Genomic DNA, 20,552 nt, shown 5'->3' with positions numbered 1-20,552 from the left:
CAGATATCACTGCAAATGTTTGAATTTCTAAATGATCATTCTTGCATTTTCTGAAATATATGGCAGCAGCGCTTATTGTCACTATATCATGTAACATCTTCAAATGTTTTCCAACGAGCAGTCATTACTTCATTTTAATAATAGGTGGAGATGTATATTCTAAAAAATAGAGACGTTCTCCTTTGTTAAGACTGTATTTCTATTATCTTAATTCTTAAGCTTGGATTCTTGTGTTGATGGCACATTCAGCAGAGTACTCATTTTGCTTTACTCACCTTTTTTCTTTTTTAATAATTCTTTAAATTGGAAGTATCTTTATAAGGACTTTTAAAAATGTATTTTTCTAAGTAAACAGAAGACCTACAATGTAACATTACTGGTATTTTTCACCCTTTATATTTTTAATCAATATAGAATACCTACATATTCAAAATTATTCATGAAAATTTACATTAAATTAAATAAGTTTTAAATATTAGCAGTCATTTTATAAATGTTCGTTAGTCACATGCAAACTGTTGCGTTAGTCACAGCTAAAATGTTACGTTAGTCACACTAGTTATTTTATATCTACTGATACTAAAATAAATATTTTGCACTTTTTAAGTAGATATGACAAACATGTAAGAAAATAAAAAGTGTTGTTTGGCTCAATCATCTGGTTTAGTTTTTAAGCAGAAAATAGTACATTTTCGTGACTAACGTAACGTAAATATTTTCAGTGAAATAACCACACTAATTAAAATACTTATCTTATAATGTATGCAAAAAGAACAGTCAATTTTATTGGGCCAACATCTGATTATTTAGAATAAACATAGTTTTTTTAAAAATTTGCAAAAGTTTTTACATTACGCAAGTGAACTTAGACGCATGTTTTTTGCGCATGCTAAGCCTTTTCTACAACCTCGCACGCTTAGAGCCAGAAGAAAAACACCGAATGAAATTTTTGCAAACTGTTACTGGATTTATGTACTAGAAAGTATGCTGAATGAAGTGATAGGTCACAATTAAGGCTTTGTGGGAAAAAAAATCTGAGGTTGAGATTGACATTTCTATGGAATGACCCGCTATTATAAGTTTAAAAGAAGAAATGAATTATAGATTTCTTACTACAGCAACTTTTTTTTAAATTACATATAGTGCAGAAAACGAAAAGGAATAGAAGTATTGTAATATATATATATATATATATATATATATATATATATATATATATATATATATATATATATATATATATATTGTTACAAATTCTGTAAATAGTAATTATTGTAGGAACGTAACCTGTAAATAGTTTCCCGTAATGAATATACAACCCCTTAACATATGGCTAAAGTATACAACCCCCTATTCTTTTTTTTCTTATTTCATTCACTGATTTTATCAATGGAAGTGTAGTTGTAAAACGGTCTACGTATTTCTGGAAGCAGAAAGAATGTTGTGGAAAATTCTTCGATGTTTATAAAAGCCGTTAGCGATGGATAAACAGTCAGTTTCGATTGAGAATTCGTTAGTGTATTGGCTCTGTTTATAGCGAGGCATTTCGCTGTGTTGTTTTCGTATTTGGAAGTAAATACGTGTGTAAACGTTGAGTTTACGGTGTTGTGTGATAATTGCTGATGAATAATTTAGCAGTTGTTAACGGTTTCTCCTGTACATAGTGTAAATAAATTTCCTGTGTTTTTATCAAGAACTGTGTCTTCATTTCAAGAAAGTGGAAGTCGCACCGAATCCGTTACAATTGGCGCCCAACGTGGGGCTTCTTCTGGACTTTCTTGGAGTAAGTGACTTTGGACATTTTTCTCATAAAGACTTTTTTTGAATTAGGACTTTATTTTTATGGTGATTACTCGCGCAATGGATGAACAATTAAAACAACTTCTTGACGCAATCACCTCTGTGAAGAGTGATATGGCGGCTAATCAAGAACAATTAAAAAATGATATGGCGGCTAATCAAGAACAATTAAAAAATGATATGGCGGCTAATCAAGAACAATTAAAAAATGATATGGCGGCTAATCAAGAACAATTAAAAAATGACCTGACTGCAAGTATGTTGGCAAATCAAGACCAGTTAAAAAGCGATTTAACGGTGCTGAAAAAGGACTTAACGTCTAACCAAGAAGAAATTAAAAACGACCTTATTTCGGTAAAGACTGTGATGGAAAATAAATTTAATGACATAGAGCATCGAGTTGATGCTATTGAAGAAAAATTTAATACCGTTGAAAGCCGATTCAATGCTGTAGAAAATAAATTTGAAGATGAAGATAGAAGATTTCATCTATTAAAAGAAGAGATCTTTAAGGACGTGGAAAGGAGATTGGTGACCGCGGAAAGCAGCTCTGTACAGTTTGGCGCTCCCACATCGGTTGCTCGACCGTCCATTAAACTTGCCACATTTGATGGGAAAACTTCGTGGCAGGTTTACAAAACTCAATTCATGATAGTGGCGGAAGCGAACGGATGGGACTCTGCTACCAAGGCCTGTCATCTTGCAGCATCCCTGAGAGGTGACGCAGCGGACATTCTCCAGACCCTTCCGGACAGCCAGCGCCTGGATTTCGCTGCCCTCACATCAGCGTTGGAGCTTCGCTTCGGTGAGAAGTGCCAGAAAGATTTCAGCCGACTCCAGTTGAAGTCCCGTTTCCAGAGAACCGGGGAAACCCTGCAAGAGCTAGCGGCGGACGTCGAGAGATTGTCTCATCTTGCTTTTTGTGACTGTCCTGCGGACGTTCGAGACAACCTGGCACTCAACTACTACATCGACGGGGTTCGAGATCCGGAAATCCAGAAAGCTTTACGGATGGCGGATGTCAAAGACCTGAGTTCTGCTGTTGTGTATGCGATGAAGTTGGAGGCCGCCCAGCAAGCAACCCGCAAGGATCGCCATTCAATCCGCGGCGTGAAAACTGATGAGCCTGATCCGGTTTCGTCACGTTTTGCTGAACTGGAAAAGCAAATAAAAGAAATTGCAGGAATCCTCAAAAGGACTTCGGCTCCCAAGGACCATAATGGACAATCACTTAAGTGCTGGAAATGTGGTGGCGAGGGTCACTTACGAAGAAACTGTGAAGCTCGTCAAGAAACCAGAGGGAAGAGCACCTCTCCCTCGCAGGTCCAGGAAAACTAAGCCATGGCAATCTCGCGGGGCGGAGGTCGCCAAATTGGAATGAGCCCCATCTTAAAGTTTTCCAGATTTCATCGACGAGTGGCGGCAGTAATGGACTGTTTGTTTACGCATATGTAAACGGGTTTCCATGCGAACTGATTATTGACACTGGAGCCAATGTTACGATCATTAGAACAGATGTGGCTCGTCAATTTGGACTCAACATTCTGTGGACGCCGCCCTGCGTTACCCTCCAAACTGTGACAGGTGACAAGATCGAGATTGAAGGTAAAGTGAACTTAGAAATTGTGTTTGGAAATGCCATTTACCATCATACCGCATTCGTTGCTGCTATCATAGACCCCTTCATTCTCGGATTGGACTTTTTAAAGAAGTATGACTTCAACCTCGATTTCAAAACTAACGAGCTGCACTCGACGAGAGAAGACATAGCAGTCTTTCCCGCAGAAAGTGATGTAAAATCCGCTCATCAAATAATTGCCCAAACAGATTTATCAATTCCCTCAAGGTCAGAATCATTAATACCCGGCTCCATTGAAGAAAGCAATAGTTTTAGATTTGGACTCATTGAATACCCTAACCTAAGCAATAACCTAAAAGGAGTGCTGGTAGCATCTACACTTGTGGACCTTTCTAAGGATGTAATTCCTGTAAGAGTCGCCAACGTGAGTGAAAGGCCAAGGAATATCCGGAAAGGTGAAGTGTTAGCAACTTGTACTCCAGTAAACTGCATCATTAGAAGAATCAATTCCCCCGAGACTGTGTCTTCTGAGTCCTTGACATCGAAGTTAATTGGGAGTGCGCCATTATCGAAAGATCAAAGAACTGCTGCGGAACAATTGGTGGAGGACTTCAAGCATCTGTTTTCATCTACATCGGAGGATGTGGGCAGGACGAATTTAACGCAGCATAGGATCTACACTGGAGAACACCTCCCTATTAAACAGCATCCAAGACGACTACCGTTCGCCAAGAAGGAAGAGGTTGAGACCCTCCTGAAGGAGATGAAGGAGAACGATGTAATCGAACCTTCATCCAGTCCTTGGGCGTCTCCCATCGTCTTGGTCCGAAAGAAAGATGGCTCCACCAGATTTTGTGTCGATTACCGGCGGCTGAATGAAATCACCAAGAAAGACAGTTACCCTCTTCCACGGATAGACGACACCTTGGACACTCTTTCCGGACACAAGTGGTTTTCGACCCTGGACTTGAAGAGCGGCTACTGGCAGGTTGAGATACACCCTGATGACCGAGAGAAGACAGCGTTTACAACTGGACAAGGCTTATGGCAGTTTAAAGTGATGCCCTTCGGCCTCTGCAATGCACCAGCTACGTTCGAGCGTCTTATGGAGACAGTGTTAAGAGGACTTTCCTACGAATCCTGTCTGGTCTACTTAGACGATATCATCATCGTGGGACGCAGTTTCGAAGAACATCTGGCAAATCTTAGGAAGGTGCTGCAGAGGCTTAAGGAAGCTAATCTGAAGTTAAGCCCGTCCAAATGTAATTTGTTCCGCCGGGAAGTGAACTACCTTGGTCACATCATCTCTTCTGGGGGTGTACAAACCGATCCAGAGAAGGTATCTGCGGTCAGGAGTTGGAGTCGTCCCGAAAACATCCATCAGTTGCGAAGTTTCCTGGGGCTCTGCACGTACTACAGGAAGTTTGTGAAGGGTTTTTCCAACATTGCACGACCTTTGCATAAGCTGACGGAGAGCAAGCAAAAGTTTGAATGGTCCAAAGAATGCGAAGATGCATTTCTACGACTGAAGGAGGCTTTAACATCAACGCCTATCCTCGCCTATCCTCAGCCTGAAAAATCCTTCATCCTGGACACTGATGCGAGCAACGAGGGAATCGGAGCTGTTTTATCCCAAGAAATTGACGGAAATGAACATGTCATCGCTTATTGGAGCAAATGCTTATCAAAGTCGGAGCGAAATTACTGCGTCACCAGAAAGGAGTTACTGGCCATAGTGAAAGCTGTAGAACACTTCCATCATTACCTCTACGGCCGAAAATTTCTGCTTCGGACAGATCATGCCTCATTAACTTGGCTTTTGAACTTCAAAAATCCGGAAGGTCAGATAGCCAGATGGATACGGCGGCTCCAGGAATATGACATGGAGATCAAGCATCGAAAAGGGTTATCTCACGGTAATGCTGACGCTTTATCCAGGAGACCCTGTCCTGAGAACTGCCACTATTGTTCCCGAATCGAGAAACAGTATGGAACGACTAGCCCTACCGCCTATCAGGTGACAGTGACTCCAATATCATCAGAACCTGATCCATGGAGTGACGACCAAGTTCGAAAAGATCAACTTGAAGACCCCGACATTAAACCAATTTTAGAGTTCATGGAAAGTGACAGTCGACGCCCTAGCTGGCAGGACGTTTCCATCTTCAGTCCTGCAACAAAAAGATACTGGGCTTTATGGAACTCACTCCATTTACGGAACGGCGTGCTACACCGGAAATGGGAATCTGACGACGGCAAAACATCTAGGTGGCAGTTACTACTTCCCCGATCAAGGATTTCAGATGTTCTGAAAGAAATATATAGTAGTGCGACTGGAGGACATTTTGGTGTCTTGAAAACCCTCAATAAAGTTCGGGAGCGCTTCTTCTGGAGCAAGGCGAAGGATGACGTGGAGAAGTGGTGCCATTCTTGTGACGCCTGTGCTGCTCGTAAAGGACCGAAGAAGAGAAGCAGAGGGAAGCTACATCTGTACAACGTTGGAGCTCCTTTCGAACGAATTGGGATCGACATCCTGGGTCCTCTTCCAAGAACTGCCTATGGGAACAAATACATTCTTGTTTCCATCGACTACTTCACCAAATGGCCGGAAGCATATCCCATTCCAGATCAAGAGGCTACTACCGTAGCAGAGACTCTAGTCCAACATTGGATCTCGAGATACGGAACACCTTTGCAGATTCATTCCGATCAAGGGAGGAATTTCATCTCTGCTGTGTTTAAGGGCCTATGTCAAATCTTCGGAATTGAGAAAACTAGGACAACACCACTACACCCACAATCGGACGGCATGGTGGAGAGATTTAACCGCACAATCCTAAATAATCTCTCGCTTATGGTATCCAGAAATCAACAGGATTGGGACAAGAAGCTACCTTTGTTCCTGCTGGCCTACCGCAGTGCTGTCCACGAGACTACCGGATATGCCCCATCTCAGATGCTCTTCGGACGAGAGCTTCGGCTACCTTGTGATCTCGTCTTCGGTCGTCCTCCGGATGCGCCTGCATCGCCTGAGGAGTACATCCAGGATCTCCAGGCCCGGTTGGAAGACGTTCATAACTTCGCACGAGAGCGAATCAACATCGCGGCGGAGAAGATGAAGACCCGATACGACACAAGGTCTACTGGACATGAATTCAACGAAGGCGACAAGGTTTGGTTATGGAATCCCATCCGACGGAAAGGTCTGTCACCCAAATTGCAGTCGCATTGGGATGGACCCTACAAAGTCCTTAACCGACTAAATGACGTCGTAGTGAGGATCCAAAAATCACCTAATGCAAAACCTAGGGTTGTACATTATGATCGGTTAGCCCCATACTATGGCCATAGTTCATGAGTATTACGTAAACAACCATGGTTGATAACATAAAAGTTGTAGATAATTTTTGCTTTTAATGTTTAGTAATATTTCTTGTTATTATTGTGTTTTCTGTATCTGATTAGTTATTAATTAATGTGTATATTTGTAAACTTGTGATAGAAGTTTGGCACCCTTTCTGGGGATTGTACTGCCCGGGACGTGCAGTCCTTAGGAAGGGGGCAATGTTACAAATTCTGTAAATAGTAATTATTGTAGGAACGTAACCTGTAAATAGTTTCCCGTAATGAATATACAACCCCTTAACATATGGCTAAAGTATACAACCCCCTATTCTTTTTTTTCTTATTTCATTCACTGATTTTATCAATGGAAGTGTAGTTGTAAAACGGTCTACGTATTTCTGGAAGCAGAAAGAATGTTGTGGAAAATTCTTCGATGTTTATAAAAGCCGTTAGCGATGGATAAACAGTCAGTTTCGATTGAGAATTCGTTAGTGTATTGGCTCTGTTTATAGCGAGGCATTTCGCTGTGTTGTTTTCGTATTTGGAAGTAAATACGTGTGTAAACGTTGAGTTTACGGTGTTGTGTGATAATTGCTGATGAATAATTTAGCAGTTGTTAACGGTTTCTCCTGTACATAGTGTAAATAAATTTCCTGTGTTTTTATCAAGAACTGTGTCTTCATTTCAAGAAAGTGGAAGTCGCACCGAATCCGTTACAATATATATATATATATATATATATATATATATATATATATATATATATATATATATATATATATATATATATATATATATATATTTGTTTGTGCTTAACAGATTTACAGTATGCATTAGAAGTAAGAAAAAAACAAGCAATACAAAATAATTTCCAATACAGTCAACTCTCGATTATCCGCAGGAATTGGGTAGCACAAGTGTCGCGTATGATAAAAATCGTGGATAATCCGCAAAAAAGCTAAAATGAGGGTCAAATAAGGTAGAAATTGTCCGTCCTCAAAAACTGCATTGATGCATAATACCTTCTTCAAACAGCATTGTTTGAAGAAAGTCAGTAAAAATGTTTGTATTTTTTCACAACAAAACTTAACATCAACAAAGAACAACTGGATGCGATGAAGAAAGAAAACTAATAAATAAATTTAAAAAAAAACTAGTTTAAATTTACAAATACTTTACCAAAAAAAAAAAAAACAGTCATTGTTATTTGCTTTTTACTGCGAAAATACATGTTCCTGATCAGGCCCGGCTCCATGGGTAGGCAGCCGCCTAGGGCGGCAGATTGTAGGGCCGGCAAATTCGAAGTTGATTTTTTTTTAATTTTTTTTAAAGTATGAATATCTCTTTCAGTGCCATAAGATTCACTGCATCGATAAAATAATAATTATTAATAATAACAATTTAGGCTTATAGAGTGTATACCAGTGCTTGGACATGCAAGGCATAGTTCAGAAATCAGCTAGAAATTTAATTTTAGAGGCTGCAAATTGCGTGATTTAAAATCTTTTTAAAATATTAATATGTGTTTCAGTGCCATAAGATGCACTACTTTAATGTTAAGAAAAATAATTTAAATAGTGTACCAGTGCTTGGACATGAAAAATCCAGTTTGGAATTTAACTAGAAGCTCACAGAATTTTAAGCAAAGAACTAGTATTTCTATTTTATTAATATTTATATTATTATTTTTGTTACTATTATTCAATGGGGGGGCGGCACTTGTCAATATCGCCCAGGGCGGCAGAGCTACTAGAGCCAACTCTGTTCCTGATTGTTGGTGGACTCGCAGATAATCGCGAGTTTGCTGTAAATTCATAAACAAATATTGTGAAATTTTGTCAAAAATAACCATTTTAGCGTGTTCGAACACCTTAAGTAGTATTTTGGAAGAAGCACATTTTAGAATAAAATTTATAGAAGAGGAATAATGGAGAATCAGGCCCGACATTATTTTTTATGGTTGGGGGGGGGGGGCGTTATAATATATTCAATACACTACACACTCAACGACAAACAACAGAAACCCCTCTCACTTGTACGAAAAAACATTCATTTTTAAATGTCGGACGGAGGGGCAATTTGCCTCCACCTACCATGGCCGTCCAGAATGGGGCAAGGAACAGCAGCTGCCTCTCCCCCTCCTTTCCAAATTAAAAAAAATATTTAAAATAAAACCAAAATAATTATAATTATAACTTTAAATTGACGGTTACTTCAATTTCTAAAATTATCAATGAGTTCTGCTACAGTAAATTTGTCACTGAGTTTGAAAGTGAAGACATCTTTTTGGGAGCCCATTGAAAAAGGAAAGTTGTTAGTGTTCACTTGGGTAAAAACCGCATCATTTTAGAATTGCATTGCACCTATATTCTTGGAAGGAGGGAAGGGGGCAATAGACCAATCCCCTAATTGCCCAAATGATGGAATGCCCAGAGGGGCCCCGAACTTAAATTTTTGGGAGGGCAGAACTCTCAATTCGCTAAAAGGAGCTCCATATTGTCGCTGAATGATGATAATTTTTCCGAATCGTTAGGAAAATTTGCCGAATAAGGAAAGTTTTTGGAGGTCACAGTGACTTCTCGTGACCTCCCATCGGGGCTCCCCTGGGCCTGCCCCGCCCCCTTCCATGTTCAGCTGATACGCTCTTGCCCGAAAATGACTAGCCTGTGGAGAACTAAATGCTCCCTCTTCGTCAAAGCCTATCCCACCTGACCTCCCAAAAACAATAGAAAGTTATGAATCCATCTCACCTGCAAATCGCATTTCCTTCACTTCCGCTTATATTTTTACTACGCAGCTCAAAAACAAAACGCCGCGCCGTGGCGAGTAGCAGTAAGATTTACGCGCCAACCCAGTAACCCATTCATGAAAACATCGTTCAGACATCATCGCCGACTTTCATCTGTTCATTGAAAGTTAGAAGCGCGCTAGCTAGCTCCCTCTCGCGAGCGTTGACAGCGCTCCTGCTCGTTCCCTTATATGGCGGCTGGACGATTATAGCAACAGACTGTAAAATGATGACAACATCGTCTTTCGCGGCTCAACCTGAAATCTTCCACCTGAAGGCGATCGTCTGCTTTGGTGTTCGCGGAGACCTGTCGAGATGTGATTGTTTCCTCTGTTCTTCGCGGGAAAATTATTAATTTTCAAAACTCTGCTCTCAGCCCCCGCACAGTGAAACTCGCTCATAATTAGCTTGGAAAAAAATAATATGAACTAATTTCTGCTTACGTAATTGACGAGCAGACTTGTCTCTGTATTTACTGAGAAAAATTGGAGCATCATTGACAAAAATGTTGTGAATTGTTTGGAAATTTGATCCGTTCTTAGGTTTTCGTTTATTATTAAAGTGTACTTGCTGATTGTTCGTTCTCCTATTTAAAATGTGTCGTGAAACTGTGAGTGAATCAACAGGTTTACTTTTATTTTGAAAAAAGTGTGAATCCTACTTTTGTGGTTTGTGTTGATTTTCTGAAATTTTTTTACAAGAGCTTGAACACCTAAAGTTTCTATCAAAATATAAGGTAAGCTGATACATCCTTCAAAATATCAAATTTTAAAAGCATTGAAAGATAATTAAGTCCTATATTTACAGTGAATGAATGGTTAAATGTGGCTAACTTAAATATTTTATAGCTAAATTAATTTTAAAATCACGTTCTGAATTTGTTCGTTATTTAAGACAAGGTAAATTATTGTGCCCGGCAAAATTTCATCATATTGCTCAGACTTTGAAACACAGTTGTGATAGCTATAATGAGAGAAAAATTTCATCTAAACGAACTACATTTCGTGTCTGTAATTTTGGTGTATCAATAGCTAACGTATAAAAGCCAATCTTCAGTTTTTAATTAGCATGCTCACTAATCATGTGAGCTGTCATTACGTAGTGACATCTGTTACTTTTTACCATAGTGCCATAGTGGATTTGACTCGTAGTCGCACCGTTCATGCAGTCGAACACGATCCTTGCTGTCCAGATCCCACGAAACTGTCTGCTTCGGAATGTAAGGCCGTCCATTATGGGTTGTGTTCTCCACTGTTGAAACTGCCATCATTTTCTATTCCTCCAGTATCTACGTCAACACCTTCTTCTCCTGCCACCCCAAAAGGAACTAGTTCGTCCCCTCAAACATCTTCAACACCCAATTCTCCAGTGACCCCAAAGGGCAACGCTCCCACTATCGCTGAGTTACTTGGTGCAGCTCTGCCACTAAGCAGTAAAAATCCAATTTGTGATTCTTCCGCCTTACTGAGGTCATCTTCTCCTGTGATAAATTCTCCGAGTAACTTTCAAGTCAGTTCTTCGAATGTCCAAAATAAAACACCTCCTTCAACTTGTGCGGTACCTACTACAAATCCTGTAAAATCGTCCAACATGGATTTAGAAATATTAGACCCTGTAACACTTCTGGCTGCAGATCTAGAGGATCAGTTAGAAGCCCTAGTCAATTCGTTTGTTGCTCAAGATAAAGTTCGTTTGGCAGCTAGGAAAAAGGGCGAAAATGCTCCCAATAGTGCAAAATCTTCACCATCTCCAACAAAAGTTGTATCACCCATTCGTAAATATGATAAAAAGATAAAAGACGTGACTTCTTCAGATGATGAAACATCTGCCTCCAGTGATGCATCGCAATCTTCTAAGTCAAATGGTTTTGCCAAAAAATCAGCAAACCCAAAGTCTATCAAGGTATCTAAGCCGATTTCACCTGGAACAAGTGACTTAGTGCCATTTCCTTCAGAAGTTCACACGGAAAGCATTAATCCTATATTCGATAGCAGAGAACATTTGAACAGACAGGCAAATGCTTTTGTTGCACAGTTCGAAGACAATTTATACGAAAGATCATCTTCACCTTCGTTTAAGACAGCTGTTCTTCCTTCATCAAAACCTTCAGCTGAGTATCAGCAAAGCGGAGTAAAAGCCCAAATTACAAAATTTGCTTCTAAAGAAAAAGATGTTTTAAGGAATTCTCCAGCAAATTCTCTTGATCGTCGTCAAGCTACAAAAAAAACTAATGTTACTGAATCACCTCTTGCCGGACCCATGCGAAGTGGTCCACTCAGCCTTGATGCATTGCAGGAGCTGTTGCTGTCTACAAGCTCTGAATCTGCTACCCCTCTGCAGCCCATTCAGACAACTGTGTTTCATAATAAGTCAGTGCCTTATGCTGGAACTGCTCAAATGAATTTTGACTCTGCTACTGCTCCACTAGAAATTAAACCATTTAGTAATAGTGATAATTACTTACCATGTTATATTGATGAAACATGTAAGGAAGATCCAATTGCTAAACAAGGTTCTAGTCTGATAACTAACTACAATCAGCAATTATTTGGAAAATCTGGTCAAGATTATGTGCATTCAGCAGTGGATTATGCCAAAACGCGATTTCAGAACGTCCAAAATAATAAACAAGATGACATAAGGCCTAAACCTGTGAAAAATGGACACCTAGTCAGTGATGCCAAAATAAAATGGGAAAATCTTCCACAACAGAATTGGACTGATTCCCACCTTATGTCAGATGTGGACAACTCTATTCCTGAGCCTTTGAGAGAGGCTCTGCAGAGAGGGAGCCATAAGAGGACACTTTCAATGGAAGGTCTTTTGGATGTTCCAAGTCCGTCTATACCACATCCAAAACTAACAACAGCTCAGAAACAACATATAAAAGAACGTTCTTTATCACCTACCGATCGTCATTCTCATATGCCTATTCGTCCGTTTTTGACTAAAGGATCCGTGGCAGAACGAGTGCTGCTTTTTGAGTGTTGTCCCGATAGAGCTCTTGAAAGAACTTCGTCTGGAAACAAATCAAAACCGAATCTGATAAGCACTTGGAGACCTGGTAGCAGCGATGTTCAGAATAAAACTCACGTAAGTTTCGGATTCTGTATTATAAATTATTTTTGTATTATTTGTATACATTCTTAGTGTTTGTATGTTACTGTTTGTTAACTAATTATAAACTCAAGTTAAATCTTAGTGCATTTTGCTTGAAAAGTAAAATACGAAAGAACAACGTATAATAGCACACATTGCAGATTGCTGCAGACACGTATTTCAGGGTTACAATTAACCACACCCCTATTTCAAGGCAAAATAACTTATGGGTGAAAAGACATCCGACAAAAACCAAATGTGCCTTATGTGATTTTGTCGGATGTCTTTTCATCTAAAGCTCACTTATTTTGCATTGAAAGAGTGGTTCCTTGTAACTCCGACAAACGTGTCTGCAGTAAACTGCAATTTCTGCTTTTATAGGTAGTTATTCTTTACTTTAGTTATAATTTTTTTCAAATACTTTTGTGTCTGCTGTTAATTTAAAAAGAATTAAAAGCAGGCACAAAACATCAAGTAAATTACACAAAGCTATAAAAAGTTCAGTGTAATTTTTTATGAGCAGAAATTTAAATTTGTTTCATATTTGAACCTTTTCCGTCTTTGAATATTATAAGTTGTACGATTTGTGATACTTAATTCAATTCGTACGTACGTACTTCAAGCAATTTAGCTTAAACTAGCTGATGTGTTTTTTATTTTTTATTTTTAATTATTTACTTTGCAATTTTGAAAAAAGGAAAAAAAATTGGAATTTTTGAAATAATATATTTAGATGTCGTTTACAAATGAGTCACGCATTGAGGGGGGGATCGTAAAGTTATGAGAGTTTGCGATAAGTGGGAGGGAGGGGTTCACAAAAAATATGACTTCACTCATTTCTTATAACACTATGCTTATAAAAGTAGCATGACATGTGACAAAGAGGGGCAGGGGTAAGTGAGAAGCGTGACACTTTGTGAAAAAAGAAGGGGAGGGAACAGAGGGAAGAGGATAAAATTTGCTGAAAAAAGTGTGGCATCATGAAAGGACATTTGAATGCTTTATTATTTTTTTCACACGATGTTAAACATTCTAAAAGTTAAAAATCTAAATAGCGCATTTCTCTTCCTTCCTAGCCAGCATCCATTTCATTCTTAGAAAATTAGTTTTTTTTTTTGTATGGAATGGATCACTGTTATGCTGCCGTAGGAAGGTTAAGGGGAAGTAACTGAGAAAATGAGTTTTTGAAAAGTTGAAAAAACGCGTTTTGAGTGTCATACCAACAATAGGGCAATGTTGGAATTTTAAGTGTTTTTCTTTTTGGGGGGGGGGGGAGATTTATTTTTACCGGAAACCAAATATGCGAGCTTGCACAATAAAGCTAAATTACAATAGGGCAATTCCACGAAAAGTGGTCCTGACCCACCAAAATTTTTTTCACGTAATATAGAAACAAACCTTATTTTTTCACTAAAAAATATCGACACTTTTCAATTCTAGCATCAATTTTGAGTTTAAAATATTTTTATATCAGATTTTTGCCTTATTTGATAACATTTATACGAAGTAAAAAAAAAAACGAATCGTTATTGAAATAAATGTAAGAGCCATTTTTTTTTACTTAATCATTCATTTTTTTGTGAAAAACTATCAAATATCATGAACACAGATGCTTTATTATAATTATGTCTCATGTTTTGTTAATAAAGATTTTTGATAAGTTTTTACCTCCAAAATATGCAGGTCACTTTTCATTGATCACACACGTAACGCAAAAGGAACAAAAGTTTTCCTCCAAGGTCAAATTGGGGGACTAGAAGAAAAATATCTCGTATCATAAATTATCTTGATACATAATACCTGTAACCAGACTTTCATCTTCAAACATTCGATAGAAATTTTTTAACGAGACTTTTTGTAATATGTCACACACGTAACACTTCTGAATGATTTTCATTGTAAAAATATTTTTTCGTACCATTTTTACGGAAAAAAGTACTTTACATAATTCAACTAAAAACAGTGTGTAGCACTGAAACAATGACTCAATGAGTTTTAAAAAATAATTATAATAATAATAAAAATAAAAATAAATAAATAAGAACTGCTTATTTCATACCCAAAGAACAATTTGAACTAAGTATTCGCAATCTACATACTTTAAGATCAAAAGTACAATGTTCTATTTGCCTTAAATTGCATTAATATGTTTTGATCATTTTTGGTTTTTGAGAAGAGAAGTGAATAAATTCTACAGATGATTTAAAACATTCCAAATAGTTTTAAACCACATAAGTAAGTGTTAGAAATTCGTGATAGTTTATAAGCTTGACATTACTATTTAATTCACATACAAATAAAAACTCATTTCATTCTTTGTTTTGTGAATATATCCTTTCAGTTTAAATATTTACTGGCGTCGTTGTCCGGCGTTGCACGGTCCACCTCGAAAACAAGAGTTGTGTCAAGTGACACATTTTCAACAATCAGACTTAAATTTAAAAAAAATGATGTAAAACTTCACGTCTATGTGTGGAAAAGAGCAATTTTAGGCCTCAAAATTTAAATTCAGACGTCTTTGGCCTTTTTTTTTTTTCAAAAAATGATATCATTGTTAATAATAGGCGTAACTATCCCTTTTCACGGATTTTCAGGCAAAAAACCCTAAGAGGGATTTCGAATCAGTAATGATTATTCTAGCCAATACCAGTTTGAATGATTTTCAAGCAACTAAAATATTTATTATTATTTATTTTACCTTGTAAAAATCGTATAAATAAGTTCTCATTAGAAATTCCTTTCCCATGTTTTTAATCCTGAAACGTTTTGGTATCAGACAAGAGTTATAGTTTGAAAAAACTGTGCCAATATGTTTCTTTTCCCTCCATGTGCCTCCCCAGACGCTTAGGAATGTCAGCGTTCAAAATGGGTATCTTATCAGCGATAACTGTTAGTTCTAAAAGCATGATCTGGAAAGCAACAAGGATTTAAAAAAAAGAAAAGAAAAGAAAAAATTTCCTGAAGCTTTCACATCGGAAACAAGTATTTTTTGTAAAAGTATTTCGTCTGATACTTTGTAGTCAGCTGATGTTGATATTACTAACAGAGGAATTTTTAACGTCTCTGCTAGGGTATAACATGCATTGCAAATTTTAAAACATACCTCAAATATTTTATAAAACATCGTTTGGCACTTTGAGTTTCAAATGAAATTTTTACTACAATGGAAAATGGGGAAAGAAAAGCAATTGTATTTGTTTTACATAAAAATGTTTTGTTATAAATGCAAAATGTCAAAAATTCTATTATAGGTGAAAAAATATAAAAAGTTCTCATATTTTCTTTTCTTAACACCTTTCATCGCATCCTTAGAATTTTTCTTTTTTTAATTTATTTATTTATTTCTTTTTATTTATTCATTTTTTTTATGGAATTGATCGCCATTATGGTCTTTACGGTTTTCGTATTTCTCCACCTTCAACATGAATTTCACTCCTCCAAAAAATATCAAGGCGAATTTTCACGTCTTAAAAAAATAGTGCTTTAACATGGTTGCTATTTATCGTGAATCATTCATAACCATTGTCTGAAACAGAGAATGTGAATTGAGAAGGAAAAAAAAACATTTTAGGGCACTAACTCACCATGAAAGTAAAAGATGGGAGAGGGTGTTTTTACAATAATAAAACTTAGCTGAGATACTTAGCTATTTGTGTCATAATGCTTCATTAGCGGCATGAAACGACAAGTGTCTGCAACTTTAATTAGTTTTGCCATATTGTGTTCTTTCTTTCAAACCGGCGGAGGGAAAAATAGTAAATAATAACAATAATAATAATAATAATAATAATAATTATTATTATTATTATATTATTGTTATTACAATTATTATTAGTATTATTATTGCAATAATAATGATGATGATAACAAGATGAAAGTGATGATAGATAATAATAATAATAATAATAATAATAATAATAATAATAATAATAATAATAATAATAATAATAACACCAACAAAACGAAGTAAACTTTTACTAAATAAACCATTCATCCTAAAAGCATTTACCAGAATTTACTGCAATAAAAAGGGGGGATAACAAAGTAAACTTTTAAATTTGTGTGCGTAGGGAGGGGGGAGGAAGACGACTTAAACAGTCGGTGCTATCTGTAACAACCCCTGTCGTCCGAGCGAAATCTGTTTTTATCACGTGATAATTCTGATCATAAAAAAAGCAAAAAGTGTTTTTACGCATTACTTTGAAAAAATTAAATATTCTGTGTTCATTTTAACACTGTCTGCTCTATTTTTCAAAAGGTTTTCAGCAGTATACTTAATAATAACGCCCTTTTTATTTTTTATTGATATACATACTATGATCAAACAACTTATAGCAATTGAATACATTATACGTTTAAAGACAAAATACATTGAAAGATCAATTACAGAAATTAGTTCTTTCCGAAATAAATCAGAGGTCATACATTGCTCTTGCTTTGTTTTTAAATAATTTCAAAACATATATTTTCTTCCCAATTAGAGATATTTGCTAGAAACTTTCCGCTTTTTCTTCTCTTTGGAAAACAAAAATATGTTGTCTGGTTCTGATCGTTTTGCCATGACTTCCTAATAACATTGCCTAGAGAGATATTGCTAGAGTATTTTCAAAGCGTGAAAATGCTGCTTGACATTCTGAGAGGAGTGAAATTAATTTTGGAGGAGTGAGATGTACGAAAGCAGTAAAGACCACAATTGTAATTAATTCCATTAAAAACTAACTTTCTAAAGCTTGGACGGAAGATGGCATAGAAGGAAAATATGTATTACAGTCACCTCGCGATAACTCGAATACTCCTTTATTTCGAAGTTTTAATTAGGTTCCAAATCCAAAATAATTTGGTGTTTTTCAATACAAAAATGTATTTTTGTCTGGAATGTGCATCTTTTAAGTCGAAGCTCTTCTCAAATTATCGTTTTATTTTGCCGAAAAGCGTAGGGGGGACGGGGGAGGAAGGAGTTTGCAGTTCTTTTGCACATTGCTTAACTCATCAGCTTGTATTAGTTTGTATCTATATTGCATTTTTGATACAAAAGTTGTTTTAAACGTGTTATTTCGGCTATCGCATGTGCAAATACTTTAACCAAAAAAAGATAGAAAAATTGAAAATGAAATAAATAAATAAAAAGCAGTTATTTTGAAATTAAAATACCTCGTTAAAACGAACTTAAAGGTCCTTTACAATTAATTCGTCTTATCCGAAAAACAATAAATAGCATTACTTATAAATAACAAAGATGGTTCGCAAATGTAGTTCGTCTTAGCAATAATTCGTTTTCAGCGAGTTCGAATTAACGAGGTTCGACTTAATTAATTGCATGCGCAGTCGATCTTTAAAAAAATTGCAAGACTTTCATCGAACACATTTTACGTCAATTTGACTTTTTTGAAACGAATGCTGCAATATAATTTAATTTATTCGCACGTACACCAAACAAAAACCCTTGCGTCGTTCTCGTATATCAAAATACCTTTGTCTCGAAACACAATACAAAGTCTCAAATCCATGCGCTTCAGATCTTCTTCCATATTATGTATGTTTTGAACCTGGTGTTGCAACAATGATTTTTTTTTAATGATGTGCTTCTCACTTGATAGCGCAGATTTACGTTCAAAAAGATCTTGAGTAACATGTTATTGCTATGCAAAATGCCTTTTGGACGACTTCAGCGTCCAAATACATTAGCTATTAATTTATTCTTTTGAAAGAAAAATAGCGTAGAATCTCTTATGAGTCAGCCACAAACTTCGACTACGGATGGGAGGGTCCCAAGGGTGCGTTTTTATTTTATGGCTCCCTGCGCCTTACCCCTAAAGAGGCATATTTTAGGGGGTGAAAATGTTTCGGGTATTTAAGTTTGAATAAAGTCAAACAACGATTTGAACTTTTTGTACCTAAACGGTTTGAACTTTCAAGTGTCGCACAGTAGGGGAGAGTGTTGTAACTTGGGGCACTTTTCATATTTTAATTTTTAACGTCAAGTACTTAAATCAAATTTAAAACTTAAAAGTCACATCAAAATATCCCAACATACTTCTATGCAATATAGTTTTAAAAATTCACAGTTTGAAAATAAAATGTTGCCTGCTATTTAAAGTAAAAGCTCCAAGTTAGGGACAGATCTTGTTGTACTATGGGGAAGTCTTCATGATTTTGGAAACAGCCATATACTTAAATCAATTTTACACCAGAAAACAAAAAAAAAAAATTTTTTTCATGGTAGCGAATTAAATAATTAAATTATGAATATTTAATAATGAATTATGAATTGTTATCTAACATTAAATGTGTTTAGAGGACTACATAAGATTAGAACATTGTTCCATGTTCCTAAACATATCTCGATCATTAAGAACCATGCACATGTTGTACCTTAGAACGTGTCCTAAAGTGTAATATATTTGGCTGTTCCAAGGTACAATTACCACGTGGTTTCAGAAAAACCGAAATGGTGGTCAATCTAGATGCACTAGCATTATTTTCTTATAGCAAAAATATTTAATGTATTCGATTCAAAAGTGTAATCATAAATTTTCATCAAGCAACTACAAGCTTAACGGAGAAGTCATTATAAAAGTTAGAAAACAAACACAAGATGCTTCTGATATTCTTCCTCATAATCTCAAAGAACAAAAGAATTTTGAAAAAAAATAGAACCGACTTCAAAATTGCTCTAAAAAGTGAAAAATAATTTTATTCTTTAAACACCTTCGATAATACTTTTAAACATAATTTTTGAAGTTGGCGCAAAAACGATCGATAAAATCATTCACAGCCATAACTCAACTACAAGTATAAATTTAACCAGGTCCAGTTTCTTCACTACCACATGCATTACGCATTGATGACAGCATATTTGAGTAACGATATAAATGTTTCGTTCCTAACTTTGGATGATTTTTTGATAAAAATATGAACGAAGCATGGTTACAATGGATTTTACTTTTTGTTTTTGCGCCAACTTCAAAAATTATGTTTAAAAGTATTATCGAAGGTGTTTAAAGAATAAAATTATGTTTCACTTTTTAGAGCAATTTTGAAGTCGGTTCTATTTTTTTTCAAAATTTTTTTATTTCATTCTTTTTAGTGTAAATGTAGATATTTCAGTAAAAGTAAGAAGTTACCTAGTAAGAAGTGCGGCTCTATATCACTGTATTGCTTTAGAAAAGCCTTTATTCAAAATTATCATTACAATTACTATTAATGTTACAGTTATATGGCACCAAACTTTTATAACAATGAGTTTCATATTGTCGCGTAGATGAAGATAGCGAAGACAATGTGGAAGCCAAATGAAGCGAATACTCGTTAGTCTCAACTCGAGATCTTAATTCAGAACCACGAATGAACGTTACATCTCCTTATATACAACTTGAAAAAGTGCTGGAACTTTCCAGACATGAAAAGATACAGAAATTAATAGAACATTCGAGAAAATACGGAAAACAGTAGAAACGAAATTTTAGTAAAATTCACTTTGTCCTAGTCGGGATTTGAACCCAGGTTGCTCGTGTGGGAGACGAGAATTCTACCACTGAGCCACTGTTATCCACGAATGACAAGTGCGAACTTTGCTACAATATCATTTTAATCATTTAATAGGGAAATTTACTGTTTTTTTGCCCATAACTTTTTTTCTAAAGAACAAATATGGTCAAACAAAGTAATGGGACCTAAGTTGAGCCATCCTCTATCCATTAAAAAAAGAATCATCAAAATCGGTTCACTAGGTGAGACGCTATGAGTGGACAAACAAAAAAAAAAAAACCATACATACGGTATGAACTGATAACCGCCTTCTTTTTGAAGTCGGTTAAAAAATTTTTTAAAAAGGTCGAGTCTGCAATTGAGAAATATAGCTTCAAAAGGAGCAATAATGACAAAATAATTTGAAAAACGACACCTTAATGGAAAAGAATTCCTCAGCCACTATTATATTTC

The 20,552-nt window shown here is 36.2% G+C and overlaps 1 protein-coding gene across 1 annotated transcript in view; it reads left to right on the top strand.

The window, feature by feature from the left end:
* The first annotated feature begins 12,268 nt into the window (after positions 1–12,268).
* The window catches only part of LOC129233113 (serine/threonine-protein phosphatase 2A regulatory subunit B'' subunit beta-like), a 122,614-nt gene continuing 114,330 nt past the window's right edge, over positions 12,269–20,552 (top strand). Inside the window, exon 1 of the mRNA XM_054867176.1 lies at positions 12,269–12,529. Within this exon, the coding sequence (XP_054723151.1) occupies positions 12,324–12,529 (206 nt within the window). The 5' untranslated portion in view covers positions 12,269–12,323. The remainder of the gene's footprint in view (positions 12,530–20,552) is intronic.

This window comes from Uloborus diversus, chromosome 1, assembly GCF_026930045.1.
Source record: "Uloborus diversus isolate 005 chromosome 1, Udiv.v.3.1, whole genome shotgun sequence".
NCBI lineage: Eukaryota > Metazoa > Arthropoda > Arachnida > Araneae > Uloboridae > Uloborus > Uloborus diversus.
Note: the sequence above shows the minus strand (reverse complement) of the source record. Positions and strands in the feature narration are given on the sequence as shown.